The 21,316-nt window shown below is 37.6% G+C and overlaps 1 protein-coding gene across 2 annotated transcripts in view; it reads right to left on the minus strand.

The window, feature by feature from the left end:
- Positions 1-1,210: 1,210 nt before the first annotated feature.
- Positions 1,211-21,316, minus strand: part of EYA4 (EYA transcriptional coactivator and phosphatase 4) — a gene marked incomplete at its 5' end in the record, with an annotated part of 266,943 nt that continues 246,837 nt past the window's right edge. For both annotated transcript variants that reach the window (XM_080807217.1, XM_080807216.1), the window contains 6 exons: positions 1,211-4,590; positions 8,162-8,262; positions 10,251-10,372; positions 14,231-14,345; positions 17,091-17,251; positions 17,359-17,417. In XM_080807217.1, the coding sequence (XP_080663343.1) occupies positions 4,510-4,590; positions 8,162-8,262; positions 10,251-10,372; positions 14,231-14,345; positions 17,091-17,251; positions 17,359-17,417 (639 nt within the window). In that variant the 3' untranslated portion in view covers positions 1,211-4,509. The remainder of the gene's footprint in view (positions 4,591-8,161; positions 8,263-10,250; positions 10,373-14,230; positions 14,346-17,090; positions 17,252-17,358; positions 17,418-21,316) is intronic.

Here is a 21,316-nt window from a genome sequence, read left to right on the forward strand (position 1 = left end):
TTTGGGGTATCCATTACATGCCAGATATTTTCCTAGATAGTAGTTAAATAGAAGTGAACAGAACAAAATAAGACAAAAATCCCTGCCCTCACAGAGCACACATTCTAGTGGGGAGTCATCCAATACAAAGGATAAACAAAATTTTGTGCGATGTTGGGTAATTTGAGGGAGTCTTATTTAACAGTAAAGCAGGGAAATGAGAGAAGTGCTGGATGAACATGTGGGACATACTCGATTTAGAGGTGAACCTTTTAAAAAGTTGTGAATGAGGATGTCTGAAATCTCCTTTTGGTTTGCATTTGAAGAGCAGATTTGCAAACAAATCAATACCATACATAAGGTGATAAAGCTGTTGAAACCTATTTAAGACAATGGACTATTACTCAGCCATCAAAAACAATGAAATCTTGCCATTTGCAACAACATGGATGGAACTAGAGAGTTTTATGCTAAGTGAAATAAGTCAGTCAGAAAAACACACATACCAGAGGATTTCACTCTATGTGGAGTTTAAGAAACAAAACAGATGAACATAAGGGAAGGGAAGGAAAAATAAGATGAAAATAGAGAGGGAGACAAACCATAAAAGACCCTGAACTCTGGAAACAAAGTGAGGGCTGCAGGAGGGGAGGGAGGTGGGGAGATGGGGTAACTACGTGATGGGCATGAAGGAGGGCACGTGATGGAATGAGCGCTGGGTGTTACATGCAACTGATGAAAGACTACATTCTACCCCTAAAATGAGTAATACACTATGTGTTAACTAACTTGAATTTCGATAGGTAAAAAAGCTATTTAAGAACAACTCTGCTTTTATCATTCTTGGAGCTACTTATAAACTGGGTCCCATATTCATTTAAAAAACCCTGCTTTCAATATTCTAAAAGGTGTTATGTCGTCATTAATGAACTGCAACTCCTTTCTGCATTACACTTGAATGTGACTGCTCCTATGTAAAAAACAAAAACAAAACCAAAAAACAATGCAACTTGCATCCTTTTGGCACACCAGCCTGCTTTGTAGTCTTGATGAGTGACATTCTGTCATGTTACATCTCAGCTTGCCTTAGCTGCAAAGGACATCACCGAGACATAAGCAAGGGAAGATAAAAATACATCAGAAAGCCTAAATATACATTTCACATTATTTAGAATTGAGCTAACTCCACACAACAAAAACTCTACAACATGGGAGGGTGAAGAAAATGAAAACATTTCCAAAGGTATTTATTGAGAAATAGTAAAGATGTACATATTTTTACAAGCTTTTAATATTAATTTACATTTCTTTAAATTATGTCGGCCCCAATAATCTATACTTTACTAATACATAACAGAAACCCTTGACTCTGACTGTGAGATTTCCATAATGCTATCATAGTTGGGAGTCAAAATGCAACTTTGGCTCATGATGCTTCAATTTGTTTTTGAAAGAAATACTAAATGCCATATTCACTGAGAACATAGGCTCGTCATAAACAAATCCACTTGAAAGAAAAAAACTTCAAACTGGAGCATGCTGTTGACACTATCTTGAATCTTTATTCACGAGACTAAGGAAAAAACATTTTTAGAGTTATCCACTTTTTTGTGCACCAACTGCATGATTCTAACTTTTTTTTTTTGTCTCTGAATTTGACTTACAAACTTTTGTAGGGATATAGTGACTTAATCTTGTAAGCTATAATACTGTAGCCAGGCCACCTGCTTCGATATTTCTCAAGTGTGACACGAGGTGGTTACCTTTCCTAGTGATGGACCATGTTTGTACATGTACTAGCCGAAAACTCAGTGACAGAACGTTTTTTTGAATCGGTTAATAACAAGGCATAACAGTCTATGTCAACAGCAAGTGGGATTTGCCAAAGAGGTTGTTCCTTTTGTTTATTGGCTTATTTTTGGTTTTTGTTTTTGTTTTTGTTTTTTTAGATCAGAAAGGAAGAGGACCTCTGTTCCCAGCACAGGAAGGGCAGAGTTCTAGTCTGAGCATACTCCAAGTTGCATGACCGGCTGTGAGGTGGGCCATATTGGCCTGCACTGTTGTTTTGGACAAGCTGTTCGTGAACAGCTTGGGCTTTATGCCAGCAGCCTCTTCTGAACACACAGCAGGGGAGAAAATGTATGTGAGAAACAGCACTGGGTGATATCATCGGTGATCCTTCCTTTGCCTGTGAAGGACTGTTCCTTTCTGGCCCTGCAGGGTTAGCAGCATTAAAATCCTTGCTTGTTTGATATGAAAAATAATTAAGAGTCTAGATGCAATGCCACAATTCTATCATTTAAAGAAACTGGCTAGAAAGAGAATATTGTTTCATTCACAGTAATAAATATTTATAAAAGGTTTTAGTGCACAAAATAGAATTGATAATCAGCGCAGCTCTTTGATTTTTTTAAACTGCCATTTTCAAGCTACATGCCAGTAGAAGTGTGAGATGATGATGATGATGATCATTATTATTAAAATTATTGCAAGCTTAATTTGTCTGCAGCAGTACTTGGGGCAGAGAGAGCCAAAAGTTACAAAATTTAAAGAAGAAGTTTAAAGTTTGTGTGATGAAATCAGAGTCTTAAAATCTGCAGACTTGGATCTCAAGCTCTTTCTGCCCGGTGTAAATATGGCCTTAGCATTCAGTAAAGAAATATAGGTTTATAACCTAGAAAATTAAACCTCACTTCCATAGTGAATGTTGGGATCAGTGTCTAAAAGCACTGATCTCACGGGAGCCACCGAAGCCTCAGATGATGCGCTATCACAGACCAGCCTCTGGTTAGGGGGGCTGCCTATTATCTGGGCTCCTGCTTCCACATTAGGACAGTTTAAACATAGAGCTGCAGGTGCAGACACCATTAAAACACTCCTAGATCTTGAGGTCTTAAATTTCCACAAGGGAAATCATGTCATACAAAATGACAGGAGAACTTGTATCGTGTTCTTAACATGGGCTACACACCAAGAAAAAAAAAACACACATGCACACACAACGATGACAGGTTCTCCTTGAGATGAATGCAAGCCATTGTGCAGGAACAGGTCAGGCAGAAACGAAGGTGCATAGGTCTCTAAGGGAGAGAAACTGGACTGACGCATTCAGATGGAGAACCAGATACTATTTCACCGTTGTAATTTTAGTATTGCTGCCAAGATCTGGCTTGCTTGCCAATTTATTTTAGGACGATACATTCTAGGTAAAATTCTCATTGACTCACCCTTTCTTCAGAGGGCATTTGGGCATTCGCCTTCCAACACTGATGACATTTCGTTTTTGCAACGGCATTGGGAATGAATGCACTTAGCTTTTTTTTAAGCCATGTTCACTCAATGTGAATTTCAAGCCATGTTCATGGCGTAGCCTAGGAAAGTTTGGGTGCTATTTGTTTATGAATTTAATGAGACTATTTTCCTCTACACAACTTACACATATCAAAAAGTCAAACTCAAAATAGTGTAAGTAGTCTTGAATATGGCTCTTAGTTTTCTCCAGAAGAACTGTAAAAAGGGGTACTCGAGACTTCAACATACATTTCACTTTCTAAGTAAAGGTCCCACAGTCTTTCCCAAACCTTCTGCTTATGGTTGGATGCATAAATAGTTGCCTCATATAATTACTGGAATTATTAAGAACCCAAATAAAACACAAGCTTTCCTTTATTATCGTTGTTTTCTTATTGCAACAAATACTCAGTTTCTTGGTGATGCAGTATTAAGCTTTGATAGCTTGAATTTTAAATTTGGTCATCTTAAGAATGATCGCAAAGGTTTTTTTTTGTTGTTGTTTTTGTTTTTCATTATCTACAGAGATTTTAACCAAAGTTACACCGTAACACACAAACGCTGTCTTGTCTTTAAGGCACAACACATCAGTATGAACATTCTGTTTGCCAAACTTAAAAAAGAGACATTATTAGACTCCCATTGCCCACCCCCTTCCCTCCCCAAAAAATGAAAGAAAAATTGCATCCACTTGCAAAGTCAGCTGCTAATAAAGTCACAGTAAATTATTTTCATCAATAATTTACACAAATTACAGGTCTAGATAGGATTGTCCTTATACAGTCTGAGTGCATTCCAATTCAGATTTTCTGGGCTAGGTAGGCTAAAGTCAGATTCAAACCTCAGGGCTGAGAAGATCTCCCATTTTGAGGAATGTTGTTGAACACCACCTTGTCGGACGGAGCCTGTGTTGGCGTTCTGCCAGGGTCAGCATTCTTTGCTAAAGCTGTTAATTCCAGTGAGGACTCACTCGGTGTGTACCAGCAACCTCCACAGATTTTTTTTTTAAACCATTAAAGTGTTGTAAATATAAGACCATAGAGCTTCCTTTCTGTAGTGCTAAAGTTTAATTCCGTTCAGCAATCTGAATTCTTCATTCTGGAATTTTCATTCCAAATATGATTTCATCCTTTAAGACAATTTATATGTGTAAAGCCAGAGGCATTGAATCACACATAAAAATTCAGTGTACTTTGAAATTAAAAAAAAAAAAAATGGATCTCCAGCTAGAGAACACAGTTACAAATACTCTAATTCCAGTGCTTGATGAAGAGCCAAGAGGTCTGAGTGACTTGATATCCTCCAAAAGGGCATGTTGTGCTGTGTATTGACAGAGGGAGAGACAGAGGAGAGAAGGGGAAGGAATGGAGAGAAATCATAACTATCGTCTCAATAAAGCAGCAATAAATACCAAGACGTGTGGTTCACCCATGTTCAAGGGAGGGAACTCAAAGGAGGCAGGATCGTATTTGAAGCCTTGGTAGCAACCATATTATATTGTCAAAATACTAGAGAAATAGATCTGAACTGGATTTTCGTGTTTATAAAAGCAAATACTGAGATTTCTTAGGTAGTTTAGTATTTATTCTGGAAAAGCATGACGAACATCAGCATCCAGGGAAGCAAGTTGAGCATGAAAAGCCTCCATGACTGATAGAAAGCAATTTTTAACCACAACACTCCTTAGAGTTAGAAACAATATTTTTTAAAAATGATAAACTTCCTATGTCCAAGGCTTTTTGTCTATATGAGAAGAAGAAGGTGAATTTCTTTCTATGTAAAAAATAATTTGAAGCTGGACTATAGAAGGTAGAAAACAATGTGGGGATGATCGACCTTCTTCCTTGTCTGGCGTAAGTAATAAGCCAGTAGCCTTGACTTATTTCACTGGTATGGGACTGAGAGAAAGCACTCCAGCATCCATTCACAATAGGGGTGATATATATTAAAGGGGACAGAAACAACCTCTTGTGGGGAAAATATTCTTAGACATTACAATGGTTTGAGCCTCTCCAAAGATATACCAGGATATAGTATTAGTGTGATAAGTTTCACGAAAAATTATGATTCCAAAAAACTGTCTAAAAATACTCCATTATGGACAATAATGAAAAAAATAAATAATGCATGGTAGCAATTAAAACCAAAGTATTATTTGTAATTTTTGCTGATGGTATCTTGTAGAAAATATATGTGTAGAATACATATACATATATATGCATTATACATCTATATATATAAAAAATGGAGATACATATATATGTATGTATATCATGGAAAATGTATTATAAAGGTTAAACATTAAAATAATAATCACTATTGTTATGATTCTTTGCTGTCCAATATGGTAGCCAGTAGCTACCATATGTCTGTTGAGTACCTGAACTGTGACAAGTCCTGTTCTAAATGCATACTGAATTTCAGAGACTTAGAATGTAAACATCACATTAGTAACTAGTATATTTATTAGGTGTTGAGACAGCAATATTTTAAGCATATTGGGTTAAAGTGTATTACTAAAATTAATTCTCCCTCTTATTTTTTTTAATGCAACTTCCAGAAAACTTGCAATTACAATAATGGCTCATATTATATATTTCTGTAGGGGGCTGTGGTTATACATTAGTTCTTAACCTTTGAAATCTCTTCTTAAATTTGCAAAAGAAAACATGTTTCTAGGTCCATTTAAAGCACAGAAATTCACCCAGAAGTAACCTTTTTTTTTCTCATTCAGCTCAGATCTATTTATAATAACAAAATAGTACTTTATATTTCTGCGCATGCGATTATAGCCACATCCAAAGGAAAGCATGCATTCTGGATACTAGAGGAACCAGCCACCTGTGTTTCCAAACAGAACCCATAAGCTTTCACCACCACCAAAACTGTACCTACATAAACAACCATTTGGAAATAGCATTCTAACAAGGTTCTCTTCCACTTGGAGTCACGACTTTTTCTCCTGAAGTTTCAGGTATAAAGCAGAGGGTGTAACAACTGAAGAGCCAAGTCCTGTTTTCACACCATGGATAAATGGTGTAGACTTTATAGATTTTCAGTTTCAGGCATATAATGTTTCTGGTTTGGAAAAGTGAATTTATATTGCCCTGACCTAGGTATGTGTGAATTTCACATAGTCTACAAGACATGCAAAATGTTTTGCTGCATTTGTACATTGACTACTTGTTGTGGGTCATGATGGTGCCAATATGAAAAACAGCAGGACTCTAGACATGGACAAACTCCAAAAGATACTTCGACTGTGTGCCACTGGAAGGCTTTTTAGAAGCAGTTGGCAGTGAAAGTTGGGTTTCTTGAGGCTGCATCTCTGGCCTTATACAGAATGTCCTAGGGGTCAGTGTGCTGTCTTGGGTCACTGATACTGCCAACAATTACAACCAAGAGCTCTGTGGGAGTCAAAGCCTATGCAACTTCTCTTAGTGTTAATGGAAAAGCATGGAATTTTTCAATTATGGCTTCCAATACTTCACCAAACCTTCTAAAACAGAAGCTCGTTCTCTTTCTTCATTTTGCTTAATTTGAATGATTTACAAACCAAAGTCATTTCTTTCAGCTTTCTAGTATAGCTAAACTTTTCATAAAATTTCTTTTATTTATTTATTTTTTATTTAGGAAAAGAGAAATCAGATAAACCCTTGAGTACACTGCAAGTGGTTAGTGAAGGCTTCATTAGATGATTTGAGATCTCCTCAGGATAAGGACAACATTCTTTCTACGTACAACAATATAAGCTGATATGTCTCTGTTTAAAATTAGCAAGCATTGGGGTGCCTGGGTGGCTCAGTGGGTTAAGCCTCTGCCTTCGGCTCAGGTCATGATCTCAGGGTCCTGGGATCGAGCCCTGCATTGGGCTCTCTGCTCAGCAGGGAGCCTGCTTCCCTTCCTCTCTCTCTCTGCCTGCCTCTCTGCCTACTTGTGATCTCTGTTTGTCAAATAAATAAATAAAATCTTTAAAACAAAAGCAAGCATTGTTTTGCTTTATTTTACAAATTATATGATTTTTTGTCCTGGCTGGATGATACTTTGGGACCATTCAGTAAAGGAAACATTAGATCTCAGTGTTGTGTCAACTGATAGTTGGTTCCTAGGACCAATCCCCGCTATCATTCCTCTTTTGATCTTGGGCCAACCATTTAACGGTTTTTAACTACCTTAATTTCTTCTTTAGAAATATGGGCCAGAGATTTTCTGAATATGTTCAATGCCAGCTGCTTGGCTTCAATCGAATGCTAACAGCTCACTGAAACAGACAACACCCTTCTAGAAGATATAAGGCGTACTGCCTCTAAGTCTCTACAACAAGTTGGCACCAAAGGACCTGGATAATACATGTCATGCCGATAGCATTTACTAAATTCTCTAGCAACAGTGTTTTCCTTCTATCCTTATTAAATCTATCCTTATCATTTACCACCATGGACACACTTACTACAGGGCACTCACAAGGACCATTGACATAAAAGGTGGGTGAGCAAGAGGGTAAGAACGGAGCCACTCATACGATTTCTGTGGAGCTCATTAAAGCTGTCTATCAGGTTAAGTTTTGTGTGTTTAAAAATGGTTATTTTCCCCCACCTTTCTCAAAAATCACCATATCTGTGCGCATTACACTTACACACACACACACACACGCGCGCGCGCACAAATAAATCTGACTAAATTTTTGTACATTTCCTTTCAAATTTCAGGTAAAAAGTGCTAGACTCCAAATGGTTTCTTTGAATGTAAGTATTAACCTTCTCATGCTCTTACAGCTTTGCAGCTACACATTTAAATCATTTGTCAAGCTGCCATTGGGCCAAACTACAGGAATGCAAACACAAAAGCTTGCATCAGAAGTATCACACCAACATTGTTTGAGACAGGTTACCTTTTTTGCTGCCTGTTCTTCTTCTACACCATCCCCAATTACAACATACACTACTTTTCTGCCAAACCTTTGCATTATTCGTTCAAAGCAACTTTCTTTTCCTGGAAGATAAATGAGATAAAGTTCAGAGTGAAGTTACCTGGTTAGCGGCATGCTCCTCATCTCGGCCATCTCCAATCACAACATAAGTTATGTTAGTGCCAAATCTGGACACTATACGCTCAAAACAGCTTTCCTTGCCTGAAAAACAATGCACTGCTTATTCTTCCAGCCATTGCATTCATTAACCTAAAGATTCATAAAGTGTTAGGTTAATTTTTCTTGAACATCAATCACTTAGACTAGCTTGCAACCTCTGGCTTTATGAAATCAACTAATATCTTTGAATAATATAAGTCTTTACTTGAGACAGAGTATTAAACAAATGTGCTTCACACTCCAAAAAAGTCAGTAGGGTTAAACATTGACCCAGAGAAAATGTTAGCATCTTTTACACCACCAAAAGAACGCTGGAACAACTTTACAAGCAACTGTGAGTTTTAACATTTTTTTGTTTAATTCTGTGTATCCATTTTATCTAGTTTAAGTAGTATAGACAAGTCAGCTAGCAATATTATTATAAAAAACTGAAGGTTCGTCTGTAAGGAAAGAGGAAATACTAAGATGTGCATTTACCTTGATAAACAACTCTTTTCTTCAAGTGGCTGGGAGCTAGTCTGCTCAGATTAATTGTACTAAGGGAGTTGTTTGGGTCACAGAACTCCTGGCACCTGTCCCCTCTGACTGCACTACGGGAATAACATGGTGGAATTTCTACATGTTCTTGGTTTTACAACACTGGCATAATTCTCTGAATTTCACTCCCACAATGTTTATGCCGTCATGGCTATTTTTGCATTTTTTCCCCTAATTTGATAGTTCAGAACTCCAAAAAAATACTAGCTTAAAGGGAAAAATAAAAATGATTGTTTATTCAGATTAAATATAAGGAACAATTTGGCCAGTAAAAAAAAGAATTTTGTCCCAGCTAGAAGAAACATTTATGCTGGTGTGAAATGATTTGACGTGTCAAAATGCAAAATAAAGTGAGCTAGGTTAAGCCTGCTAGCATGAATACATACATTTCTGTAACGAATGAGTGGGCCTGGCATCAGGGCTCTGAGCTGCAGTGCGTATGACAATGTGGAATTTACATTACGAAAGCTTATAAAGGCTCTCTTTAACTCTACTCCTCAAACAGCTGCAACCGGGGGCTCTTTTTAGCTGGTGCCAATACAGAAACTCTGCGAGACCCAGCGCAGGTTATTTTTGGTAGGGGATTTTGGGATTCTGAGCTCTTGTCAAGGTGCCAGCACCTAAGTTTGCTGACCTGCGGGGTACATTATACAACCTACTTCCCCAGGCATTTCCTTGACAAGACAGTGCCATACGGAGGCTGTTTTCTTTTAACTCTTTCAGGACGGTGGAGGTTAGGAAGCTCAGTTTTTGAAAGATGATTAGAGACATAGTCTCTTTAAGTCAAAGATGGCTCCGAAGACAGATAGTAAGCAAATAAACAAGGCTGTACTTCTCTGATTACTGTGGAACATTGTTGAAAATGCAGATTTTCAGCCATTCATGAGTTATAATTCATGAGATACTTTTTTCCTGGAATTAGAATGTTACTTCCATCCATCTGGCACTTCCCTGTAATGCCAGCATTGTATTTTTATCTTAGATCTAGATTACTGCATCTGCAAAGATGAAATACCATATACCATCCTAACTAGATATTCAGTACCATGGCCAAAGACACTCTGTCATTTAGAAAACAGGGGCTGCAATGAAAGACAAATACAAAGAGATAAATAAGTATACAGAATTGTCCTGATATTGACTTCAGAATTTCACTAGGGAACAGCTTTCATAAAATTTGCACGTGTACAATAGGTCACAGGCTGCTTTATTATCTGAGCTCTGTTCCAATTTGCTTGATATTTTTGTAGCAAAACCGATAAAAGAGGGAATCATGCAGAGAGACATACCGAGAACAGTCTCCAAGACACAGATGTGAACACAATTCATACAGAGTTAGAAAGAATTTTCTTACCTATTTTAGTTGCACTGTAAATATTCTCAATGGGGAAAGCACCTCCTAAACTATAGAGGAGAACCTTCGCAAGTGCTGGGATCAGTTGGGTTGTCGTGACCAAGACATTTACGCAGTTACTCCTAAGACAGGGAGGAAATACGCAGAGTTGTTTTCTAATTCTAAATAATTTCTAATGGTGCAGGTTGTAAATGGTCACTGTGGTCTTTCGATTCCATAATAAATGGGTCCTGATAACCTAACCTTTAAACGCCAACAGTTATTTACGGACTGTCTGCTACCCAGCAGGCACCATGACAGGGGCTAGGAATACATCCCAAAATGGAGGACGTGGAGGAAGACAGGCAAAAAGAAGTCACGCATGGGTGACATTTTGTCCCTATCCCCCTCCAGATCTCAAGAGAGATAGGAGAGAGAGAAGGAAATAAGACCCCTGCAATATGAAATGTGTCCTATAACAAAGATCTCCTCTGGCTTCTGTGGAACCTCTGAGAAGTACACCTGCCTCAGCCAGTGGCAATTATGGGAAGGTTGTCAGAGGGAGAGTGTAGCTCTAAGTATCACGGGTATCCAGACAAGCTATTTTTTAGGGTAAGAGTCTATGTCCCGGGGTTAGAACAAAAGTAGTAGAAATAGGCAGAAACAAGGTAATAGGATGGGTAAAAGTGTTTTTGGATTTTGTGGGAGAAACAGTCCAGTATTCCAAATCAAGGGGTTGAGAGATGGGGATCCTGAATAAGTAAGAATGGAGAGGACCCTTATTTAATCCAGAAAAGGTGAATCCCTGAATCTCCTTCTTAACAACAACAAAGAGCAAACTGCATTTAATGGGCCCAGTTTTAATCCATCTACAAAGGCCCTACTCTCTGAGAGTGACAGTGTCCCATTTTATAACTTACAGCTGTTTCTTTCATGGTAACATTTCAGGGAGATAAAGGAAATGCTAAGAGAGTAGGAACTGTGAGGCAGAGATCTGGAAAGAATGGACTGTGGTCCTTCCTTCTGGATTATGTAAAAATTGAGCCTTCCTGCCTTGAGGGGCTCAAACCACACACATCAAATTGGGACTCAGAAGGCATATTAGGGATGGGCCTTTCTCTATTGGTATTTTGTAGCACGAGCCTTTAATACATATTAGTGAGAGCCCCAAAAATATTCTTGAGAAGTCTCTAGATTGATTTTCAGAAGCTTGGTTAGAATTTAGAAGATAGAAGACCAAATTGGGTGCCAGCTTTTCATGGTATGTATATGCTTATCTGCCAGTACACTTAATATTATGCTTTATATTCTTTAGACATATCCTGTATAAAGAAAAACTGATTTGTCCCAAGAACAATTATAAAACCTGTATGATTACGGGTTTTTAAAACATTTTCATTTCTAAATTATTTCCATAGATAACCTGATTTTATAATGGGAGCTCTGACTTCTGGAAGCACGTGATGAGGCTCTCACTTATATGGGATAAAGAAACAAAGCCTTCCAGAGGTAGAAGTTTAATAAGTATCACCAATGGAATCCTTAATGCTGCCGATAAGGCATTAGAGACCTAGAAAGTGATTTGCCTGTTATCAGACAGAAACTCCCCAAATAATGGCAGATTATTTAGCATAATACACAAACACATACCTGTACTGAAGTAATATTTTGGAATCTAGCTTTGCCACTGAGACAGCGATATTTGGAGTTATATCATTTCTTTTCTAAGTTACAAACCTCATATATACTTGTAAATTATGGACTTTAAAATTGCAAACATTGCATTTATCTAATATTCAATTTATAATGCATTGTAACTTTTAATTACAAACATTGCATATATTTAAAGGTTGCATGTATATACATTGTGAATATGGGAAAATATCAAGAACATGAAAAGCATCAATTATTTAGCTATCCAGAGAGCAGAGAGTAACTGCTCTCACGATTTTGTGTGTTTACTTTCAGGATTTGTTTGCATACAGATTTGCTCATTAGTACCATACTATATATATAATTTCTTCTACATTTTTTGCTTGTTTGTATCATGAGCCTATTTATTTATGTCATACTCTCTATTAGTCCTCCTTTCCCAACAAAATATAATGTGTGAAAACCACTTGCAGCTGCGGGGTCATTTTTTTTTAAAGTTAGCTCACTTAAGATGGTTTGGTTTCTAAACATTATATAAATAATGTCTTACATAGAAAAATTTCCTACACATTTGGTTATGACCTTTGACTATATTCACAGGAGAAGAATTAGAGCTGGAAGGTGCAAACTTAGCTAAAGGCTCAGAAACGTAATTCAGCCATGTTTTGTATAAGCTTCCGTTCTCCTGACATCTTGGATACTTTATAAAAAGGACCGGTAGGGTCCTACATGTGGATGACTTAGCAAATTTCCCAACATTTAAATCTCTAATGTGTAATGACTTATTTCCCCCCCTCTTCTCTTTGTTATATTTTTTTTCTTAAAAGTCACATACCCATGTAGTTGCTTTAAAGCCATGTGTGTAATAATCATCATCTCTTTCTACTATGGGTAACACACATATGATCTACATTAACACTGTAGGAACCTTTGGTTTTTAAGCATCTAAGAGAACTCTTTTAGAAAGAGTGAAAGCTGCTGACTTCCTCCTCAGAGAAATGCACATTCTACTACATTTTATACACAATTTCAGACACTCAGGAATCCTCCCTCCTAGCTTCCTTGACCTTTTGTCTCCATATCCCTAGTTACAGATCAAAAGCCTGCAAGTCCCATTTTAAAACAGCTTCAATTGTGAGACAGTTCTTCGTCCCATAGAGCCAGAACTTTCCTTCCTAGGCTTCCCACTCATCCATCCTAATTTTCTCCTTTACAGATCAGAGGGAAATGTAATTTATTTTCAGCCTAACATATCAAACAATTGAAATTGGTCATCTTGTCCCACATGGGACACTCCTTCATATGAAACTCCTTGGTTCCTCCCTCCAACTGTCCCTTTCATGTGGTATCCTCAGCCTGAAACCCTTCTGGCCACTTTGCTGGACAAAAGATGTGTCAAATACGCCACAGCCCCCCTTGGAACGTGGTGCCCAGAACGAGCCAAGTACTCTGGTCTGTCTTCCCCATCCTGACCCAGGAAACCTGCCACTTCCTACCCACCTCCATCCACACGCTCATAGTTTCTGACATCAGTGTAGTTGCTGGTCACGTGGCAGCTGGACATCACGTGCAGGATGGGACGTATACATGCTAACTTCTGTATTCTATTCCTGGATTCTCCTTTTACCCCACCAAGATTTCTGTAGCCCAATTCAATCAGTCCAAATATGACCTCTTCTTCGGAATTTGTGCTACCACAGCTTGGCTATGCATGCTTTATCCACCCTAACTAGCGATCGCTTTCAAGATTTATATTACTTCATGAACTAGCATTTATGGCACATGGCGTTCAACTAATTATAAGTCTATTTAGTTCTATTATCTATGCTAGTAAGACAGTATTTCACTGTTTCATTCAAACGGTGCAAAGTTTACAAGTTTTTCAAAGAACTTTCACTAGCAAGTTTGTTGCATTTAAATTATGAATATTATCTATAGTGGGCCCAAACACTTAAAACATGCAGTCTGTGCGTAAACTGTACTGTTTTGTTTGTTTGTTTGTTTCATCATCTCCTGTACGTGCCCACCAACAGGGTGCTGTCTTTTTGGTTATTGTTTTTCTTTTTTTAATTACAAGTCCCATGACCTTCCTGTGGAGATTATCAGTAGTTATGTAGAAAGGAGGGTAAAGACAAGGGATCTCTTGGTTATTCTGGGAAGCAGCAATGCCTATCTTCTGCCCCCAAACACCTCCCCCCACACACATTGAAAATCACTTGCTTCAGTGAATTGTTAGGTCCCTAGAAATTCCAAAATACTCTAGTAATTAATGAATCTGTATATGTGTTGTACTATCACAACCACATCTTCAATACAATAAATACAGAAACTGAAATAATAACACTTACCTAGTACTAATAATTGATAAAGATTTAAGTGCATTTGTTAGCCAGGAGTCTGTGAGACCTTCGATCTCTGCCCTTAACTGTAACCATGCATCTCTCTTAGCAGGGCCGAGGAGTCCTGCAACCGAAAACAAAGGCAGAATCAAGAGATGAAAAATTTCAGGAATACCTAGTTTGGTCCCCTTCTGTCTAGTAGAGATCATATCAGACACAGGGAGAGATTGATTTGTATCAATAGTGATCTTTCCCTTAAGAACTAGTGATCCTTTCATTCATTCAAACATTCACTGAACAGCTTCTAGATTTCAGGTCCTGGGCCAAACAGTGGGGATGTAACAATGAAAGAATGGGTCCCAGCCTCTGCTCTCACTAAACCTAGAACATGGCACCATGGACACGATCACCTGAGGGGCTTCGACCACTCCTGTGCCAGGGTCCCACCCCAAAAGATGGGATATGATAGGTCTGGGAGGAAACCGGGGTCGACCAGCTGAGGGATACAAACCTCAAACACTCTGGCTGTCTGAAAATGTTTCACTTCTTAACAACCACAATCATTACCACTTTTCACGGACGTTATCATCTATAGCTACAAGCACTGAAGCTATCACTAATACTGCACATTTTAAGAAGAAGAATTGTGTTTAAAATTCTGAAGCATGTGATACAGGTTATAAACAGTGGTTAAACCTGCACTGATGTTGGGAGAAGAAGACAAGAAGGCATACTAATTGTTTTATTTAAAAAGCCCTTGCTTGGGGGCGCCTGGGTGGCTCAGTGGGTTAAAGCCTCTGCCTTCGGCTCAGGTCATGATCTCAGGGTCCTGGAATCGAGTCCCGCATCCAGCTCTCTGCTCAGCAGGGAGCATGCTTCCCTTCCTCTCTCTGCCTGCCTCTCTGCCTACTTGTGATCTCTGTTAAATAAATAAATAAAATCTATATATTAAAAAAAAGCCCTTGCTGATGGGGTGTCTGGGTGGCTTAGTCCATTGAGCGTCTGACTCTTGAACCCAGCTCACGTCCTTATCTCAGGGTTGTGAGATTGAGCCCCATGTCAGGCTCCACACTTGACATGGAGCTTAGTGAATAATAAGTAAATAAATAAATAACCCTTGTTTTATGAAAGAACAAGATCATGCAAATCCGCTAAAAAGAAGTTTCTTATTTAAGTCGTATTTTAGAAAATTAGGAGCACATACACAGATGGATGATTTTTTATATCATAATGTGTAATTTCTGGCAACTCTCATTTGTCCTTATTTAAAAAAAGGGATGCTAACAGAGCGTGAAAATGGACTTGCAGGTCAGCACTTGAACTTTTAAAGCTATAATATTATTTATTAGTAATCTTAGTTTTTACATAACTTTAATACCCTTCATGAGGAAAACAATGTCTATCTAAATAAAAATTACTTCAGATTTCTCAAGGGGACATTTATTGTAAAATTAAACATGTTACCCACAATGGAATTTAAACAGAGTATTTGTTTGATTTCACAAATGTCTTATCTACAGCATTAGAGTGAATTTGGAAACTCTAGCTGTCTGTCCTGCAGGAAATGAAGATCTCCTATTTCTAAGATCCCTTTTTGGTTCTAACAACCATAATAATAGCATTGCTATTGCCTATGGTTCTGCATGTTTTTTTTTTTAATGATTTTATTTATTCATTTGAGAGAAAAAGAGCACACAAGAAGAGGGAGAAGAGGCAGGCTCCCCACTGAGCAGGGAGCCCAACACGGGGCTTGATCCCAGGACCCTGGGATCATGACCTGAGCAGAAGGCAGACACTTAACCAACTGAGCCACCCAGGCACCCCTACATGTTTTTTGTTCTTTTGAGCTACAGAGTGTCTACTGAGCATCTACTATGTGCCTTAAGGGTTATTAGACACTGGGAATACGAGATGAACAGACACACAGCCCCCCCCCCATATGTAATATATATACCATAGATGAGAACGTTACTTACTATACTGTATTCTATGTATATTTACATACATATATACTGTATGCATAAGTATATTTAACTTAACATTCAATTTTAGATTCTGATTTTAAGCTCCTCAATCCTCCTTTAAAAAGAGAGAGAGAGAGAGAAACAAAGAGAAAACCCTGGGAGAAAAATGTTATGTGACTTCATAACTAATTTTAGGATCTTGCTGACCTAAAACTGATCCTAATAATAGAAACAGCTAAGGTTTATTTTATCAAGAAACGTATCCAGGATTTTAGTTTTGATGTCACAGGTTATGATACCACCTGTAATAAATGGATGAAGGTAAAACAGTTTAGATAAAACCTACAGAGTATCCGAACATTTAAAAACCATGATAATCACAGTTAATACTCTACATGGCAAAGACATACTGTCAGATAACCTGCAATTTTTAAAAAAATAAAATAGACTTGTTTAAGTCACTGAAATAACATAAAGCACTGCTTATGTTTATTTTGGAAAGTATTCCAGAAAGGTAATGAGGACTAACCACTTCGCTTTACTGATGGGGACCTTTGCTTTCAGACAGGTCTCCCCACTGCCTCAATGAGTTCCCCTGTCGGGTTTACATGAACAGTGTCTGTACAAGAGGGGTACACTTTCCATGTCCTGCTGTGAATCTTGACCAAACATTTGGGTACAAAGAATTCCCAACTCCTTTGGCCAGAGTTACATATTTTATTTTGTGGTTACGTGTTTTCCCCCCACCAACGAAGACACTTAAAATTCTGACTCAGTGTAATTCAGCAGGGGCTCTTGCTAATTTCTTTTCTAGTAGAGTAGTCTCTAACACAGAACACAGAACTACAGTTCAGTGTCTACCTCTCTCTATAGTATCTTTATTAGATTTAAAGAGCCACACATACCTCCAACATTGTTCTTGTAGGTGTTATATAATTCTTTTACTCTTCTGTAACGAAAAGCCAACTTCCTCATCCAGTCAACCCCTCCTCTTACACCTGTTGGCAAACAAAGGTTTGCACTACTTGCAGCTGCATGGAAGCCATCAGTTGCAAAACTGTAGGTACTGCAACACCCAAAATACATTAAAAAGAAATAAAAGAAATAATTACAGGTGAAAAACTCCATGACTGAATTTCTGTAGGAAAGAGCATACTGAAAGGCCTGGCTTACCTTAAGTCCTGCCCATTATCATCAGAGGAAACATCATCTATATGAACTTGATCGCACTCCTGTTAAAAACATTGGAAAAGTTATTTGTTTTTCAAACGATGCCTGTGTGGTATTTGGTTTTTCCGTCTTTCCATTTGATCAAGTCATGGCCAGAAGGTGGCAGCATTTGCCCATCTATCCCATTGCCAAGCTGGGGACAAGGCAGCATTTCTGTTTCAAATCCAGGAGAGTACCATAAAAAGGGGTCTGAAAACATATTGCATGTGGATTTCTTTAGAGCAGCTTAAAATTGTTTATCCTGAAAATTATGGATAATAAATGATTTTCTGAATTTTTATAAGAATGACTGGTGTTCACTTTCAACCCTTTCCATACAGTATGGAAACAAAGCTAATCTGAAGACATACAGAACTGTGTGGTTGAACCTCAGGTGATTACTATTATTTGCTATTTGTTGAGCAACTACGGATGCGCCCGGCGATTATGGTGTCCTTTGAGATTTCTGGACTTCCTGCCTTTTGCTGGGCCAGGGGTACCATGAAAAGCCCATGCTGATGTTATTCTAAAAGTCTTGGTCTTTTAACACAGAAAAAAGCTAGATAACCATGGGAGTTGGTATCTTTTATTCCTTTTGTTCAAGTTTTGCAATCCCGAAGCTGGAAATGATACTTATGAATAAAAGGGAAATAATGAAGGTTTACTATCTCCAATGTGCTACAAACTCAGAGGAGAATAAACTTTAGGTACATATACCCATACACTTGCCCTGACGGAAGTCACAGTGTTCTCAAATGGTCACTTTTCTAGATAAAAAGTAAACTCTTCTTTGTTGTTCTAAGGATCCTATTATATCTTCAAATAATCTGTAAAGTTCTAATGAAATCGTATGTGATCTGAAGGGGGAATTTGGCTAGGGCATTTAAAATACCTAGTACTTAATAACTTCAGGGTAAGTATGGCTTAGCCTTTTGGACCTCTTTTTTCCCCCTCAAATTATTTCAGATACTCACAGATCCTGACTGTGTAACATAGTGCTTACTTTTCAAAATCAGTTTTTTAAAAAATTATCAACTTTGACAAGAAGGTGCCTTATTAAACAAGGGCTCTTTAGCTACTGTTTATATTCATTATAGGACCTGGAAAGTATCTGGTGGTGAAGTATTTCGTATCTCATCTCCAGCTTTCTGCATCGAGTATATTAGACCCTATTATAGTCTGAGGGTGAACTAGCTGATTTGGGCTTCTTTCAAAATGTAAAATATAAAAGTAGCCCAATCAATACAATTTTGAAACTTGAAAATCCAAGTAAATTAAAGGTTCATATGATTTACATAAATTAGTGATTTTAACATAAATGTCTACCAATACTCATAGGTAAGGAAGGGCTCCAAAAAGTTAATTTGACTGAAAGCTCCCTGAGGGGGGTGTTTGGGCCACCTCCATATTACCTCCCCACTCCCAGCCAAGGCACAATGTGGCACATGGTAATCTCTCATCAATTCTTTGTTGACTAAATGGCAGCTATCTTGACAAATGACAGTTCTTGACAAAATTACCACAATCATTTAAATTTTCTAATAAAAGTTGCAATTATATTAAAAATAGTACTCTATATGGTAAGGACCGTAAGAAGCTATTTTCATCAAGAGTGGAGGGGAGTTGGGGGAGAATGGGGTATCAGCCAAGGCTACAGGAGTCCGGGCCGGGCATGCATTTGGAAAGGGTTTACCCCATTTTGACTAAGTATGGGTGGAATGGAGTCCAGCCCAAACTTCAACCAAAGGAGGCACCAGGCTTCCAGAAAAATCTCAGGGAAAAGTATAGCTACTGGATTAGGCTCTGAAGGAAAGGGTGGAGAGATTTAATCATTAGCATGAAAATTGGAAATAAAATTCTCCCAGAATAGGGAGGTTGTAGACGAAAAGACTTATTTCTTATTTAGAGATGGTGACCTTCTCAGTAAGTATGAAGATGGAAGTAAATTACTGTCAAAATGGCATCATGTGAAGTTGTTCATTCCATTGAAGCTCTGAAATCTTTCATTATGTAAATAGTTTCCATCTCTCTCTTTTATTATAAACTACAATAAATAAAGAAATATCCAAAAAAAGTGGGGGGAAATCCCTACGAATGACTCTGGTAATGAGAAGTTATTTCTAGATTTCATACCTTCTCATTCTAATTTGTAGAGAAATTCCTCTGACATTTCAAGTATTAACTCACATGATTAATTTGTGTTTTGCCCCTAAATTTATTTTTTACTCCTGAGGACATCAGTATATCAAACTTACTGGAGCATGAGCTCCATATTTGAAGTTATGTTTGAGATTTTTCCAAATGGAACTTCTCTTTAAATTTATGCCTAGTTAACTATGCTTGTTGACTCTGGACTCTTGCCTGAGGATTACAGTCCAGTGAAAGAAACCCGAACTTCAATCACTTACATTTTTAGAAGATTCAAAATAATTGTTCTTCAATTAGTTTTCACTCAGAGGAATTCTGCAAGTATTATTTTTGACCAAAACCTGAACTACTAAAAACAGTGCGATGCTTGGCTTCAACAAATTTCAGTATAAGGACTCAAATATTTGGACTAATTCTGTTACTAATCTTAAATTCTTTAAAATTGTCTTGCAAGGTGACCATAAAGTTGTCACTGATCTTTATCAGTATAATCCACACAGCAGTCTTCTCTCACTTTCCTGAACCTGAACTCCCCAGTGCCTCCTTTTCTGGAAGTTATTCTAACTGAAACAACATTTTATTTCAACAGAGAGCATTTTCTTCGGAGGAGGAGTAGTGTCAGCATTTGCCTGCTCTGCAGTTGGGCAGGATGCAGGGAAGTGTCTATTAGGATTTAAATTTGTATCTTTTAAGGAATTATGTGAGAACAGCTGCTACTACATATGTTACAATATCTATTGAAGGATTTGAGTCTCAAATTAGATTTCTGGGTTAAGAAAAGGAACGCTGAGTGATTAAATACAGAAGAAAAAAAATAATAATAGGCTAACGCTGGAGTTACTCTCTTGAGGAATTTGTCTCTTTGTTTGCAGAAGCAGAAATAGCTCAATACCAGTTCTGCAGCCCATGACAATCTGCTTACCAGAGGTTTACTGAAATAAAAAATGTGGAGAAAGTCAAGTTGACTTTCAAAATCAGATGTAGGAGAATTGTGGGTATATACGTAACAGCACTGAATGACCCTGAAAGCTACTGTTTAGATTTTGTTTTCATGCCCGTTTATCTCACTGAAGACAATAATAAGCCTTTGAGTTTCCTTGGGCAATTCATCTGGACTTAACGTGCGCCTGTGTCGTGCACATGTGTGTGCCGCACAGACGAGCGTTCTGTCAATTTATATGCAGATACTCAAACATTTCATTGATAAGATACTGTTGGATACTAAGTTGTAGTGCTTGAGTCAAATGGAATTTTTAATCACATTTTAAAACATAACTAAAAAGCTATAATCAGAAGAGAAAGTCAATACCAATATTTTCTCAGTTACTATTTTTACCAGAGACCCTGTCAGGCATTTTTGAAATATATTTTATATAGTACATAATCCAAGATAAAAATTCTTAAAGCCTCATAACTGACCACATGCTTCTGATATGCCAATATTCATGTCAAACTTGCTAAATGTATTTGCAAATTCACCATATGCTACTTTCGCTTCCTCACTTTACTATTCTGTAAAAAGTTGGGTGGTAAATTTATTCCATCTGGCTTCTAATGTGCCACTATAAAGATAAAAGGTCATTTATTCCATTTATTTCTAGTAAAAAATAATTAATGAAATGAAATAAAAACTCTAAAATCTAAATAAAACCACATAATTTTTTTTTGGTCCTTTACAGGTTTAAAAGGATGAGTGATCTTATTATTTTCCTTAGAAAAATGAGACTCATCCATTTTAACCAACAGAAAAACCGACCTAAAAGTTATTGCCATA

The sequence above is a fragment of the Martes martes genome, assembly GCF_963455335.1.
Source record: "Martes martes genome assembly, chromosome: 6".
Lineage (NCBI taxonomy): Eukaryota > Metazoa > Chordata > Mammalia > Carnivora > Mustelidae > Martes > Martes martes.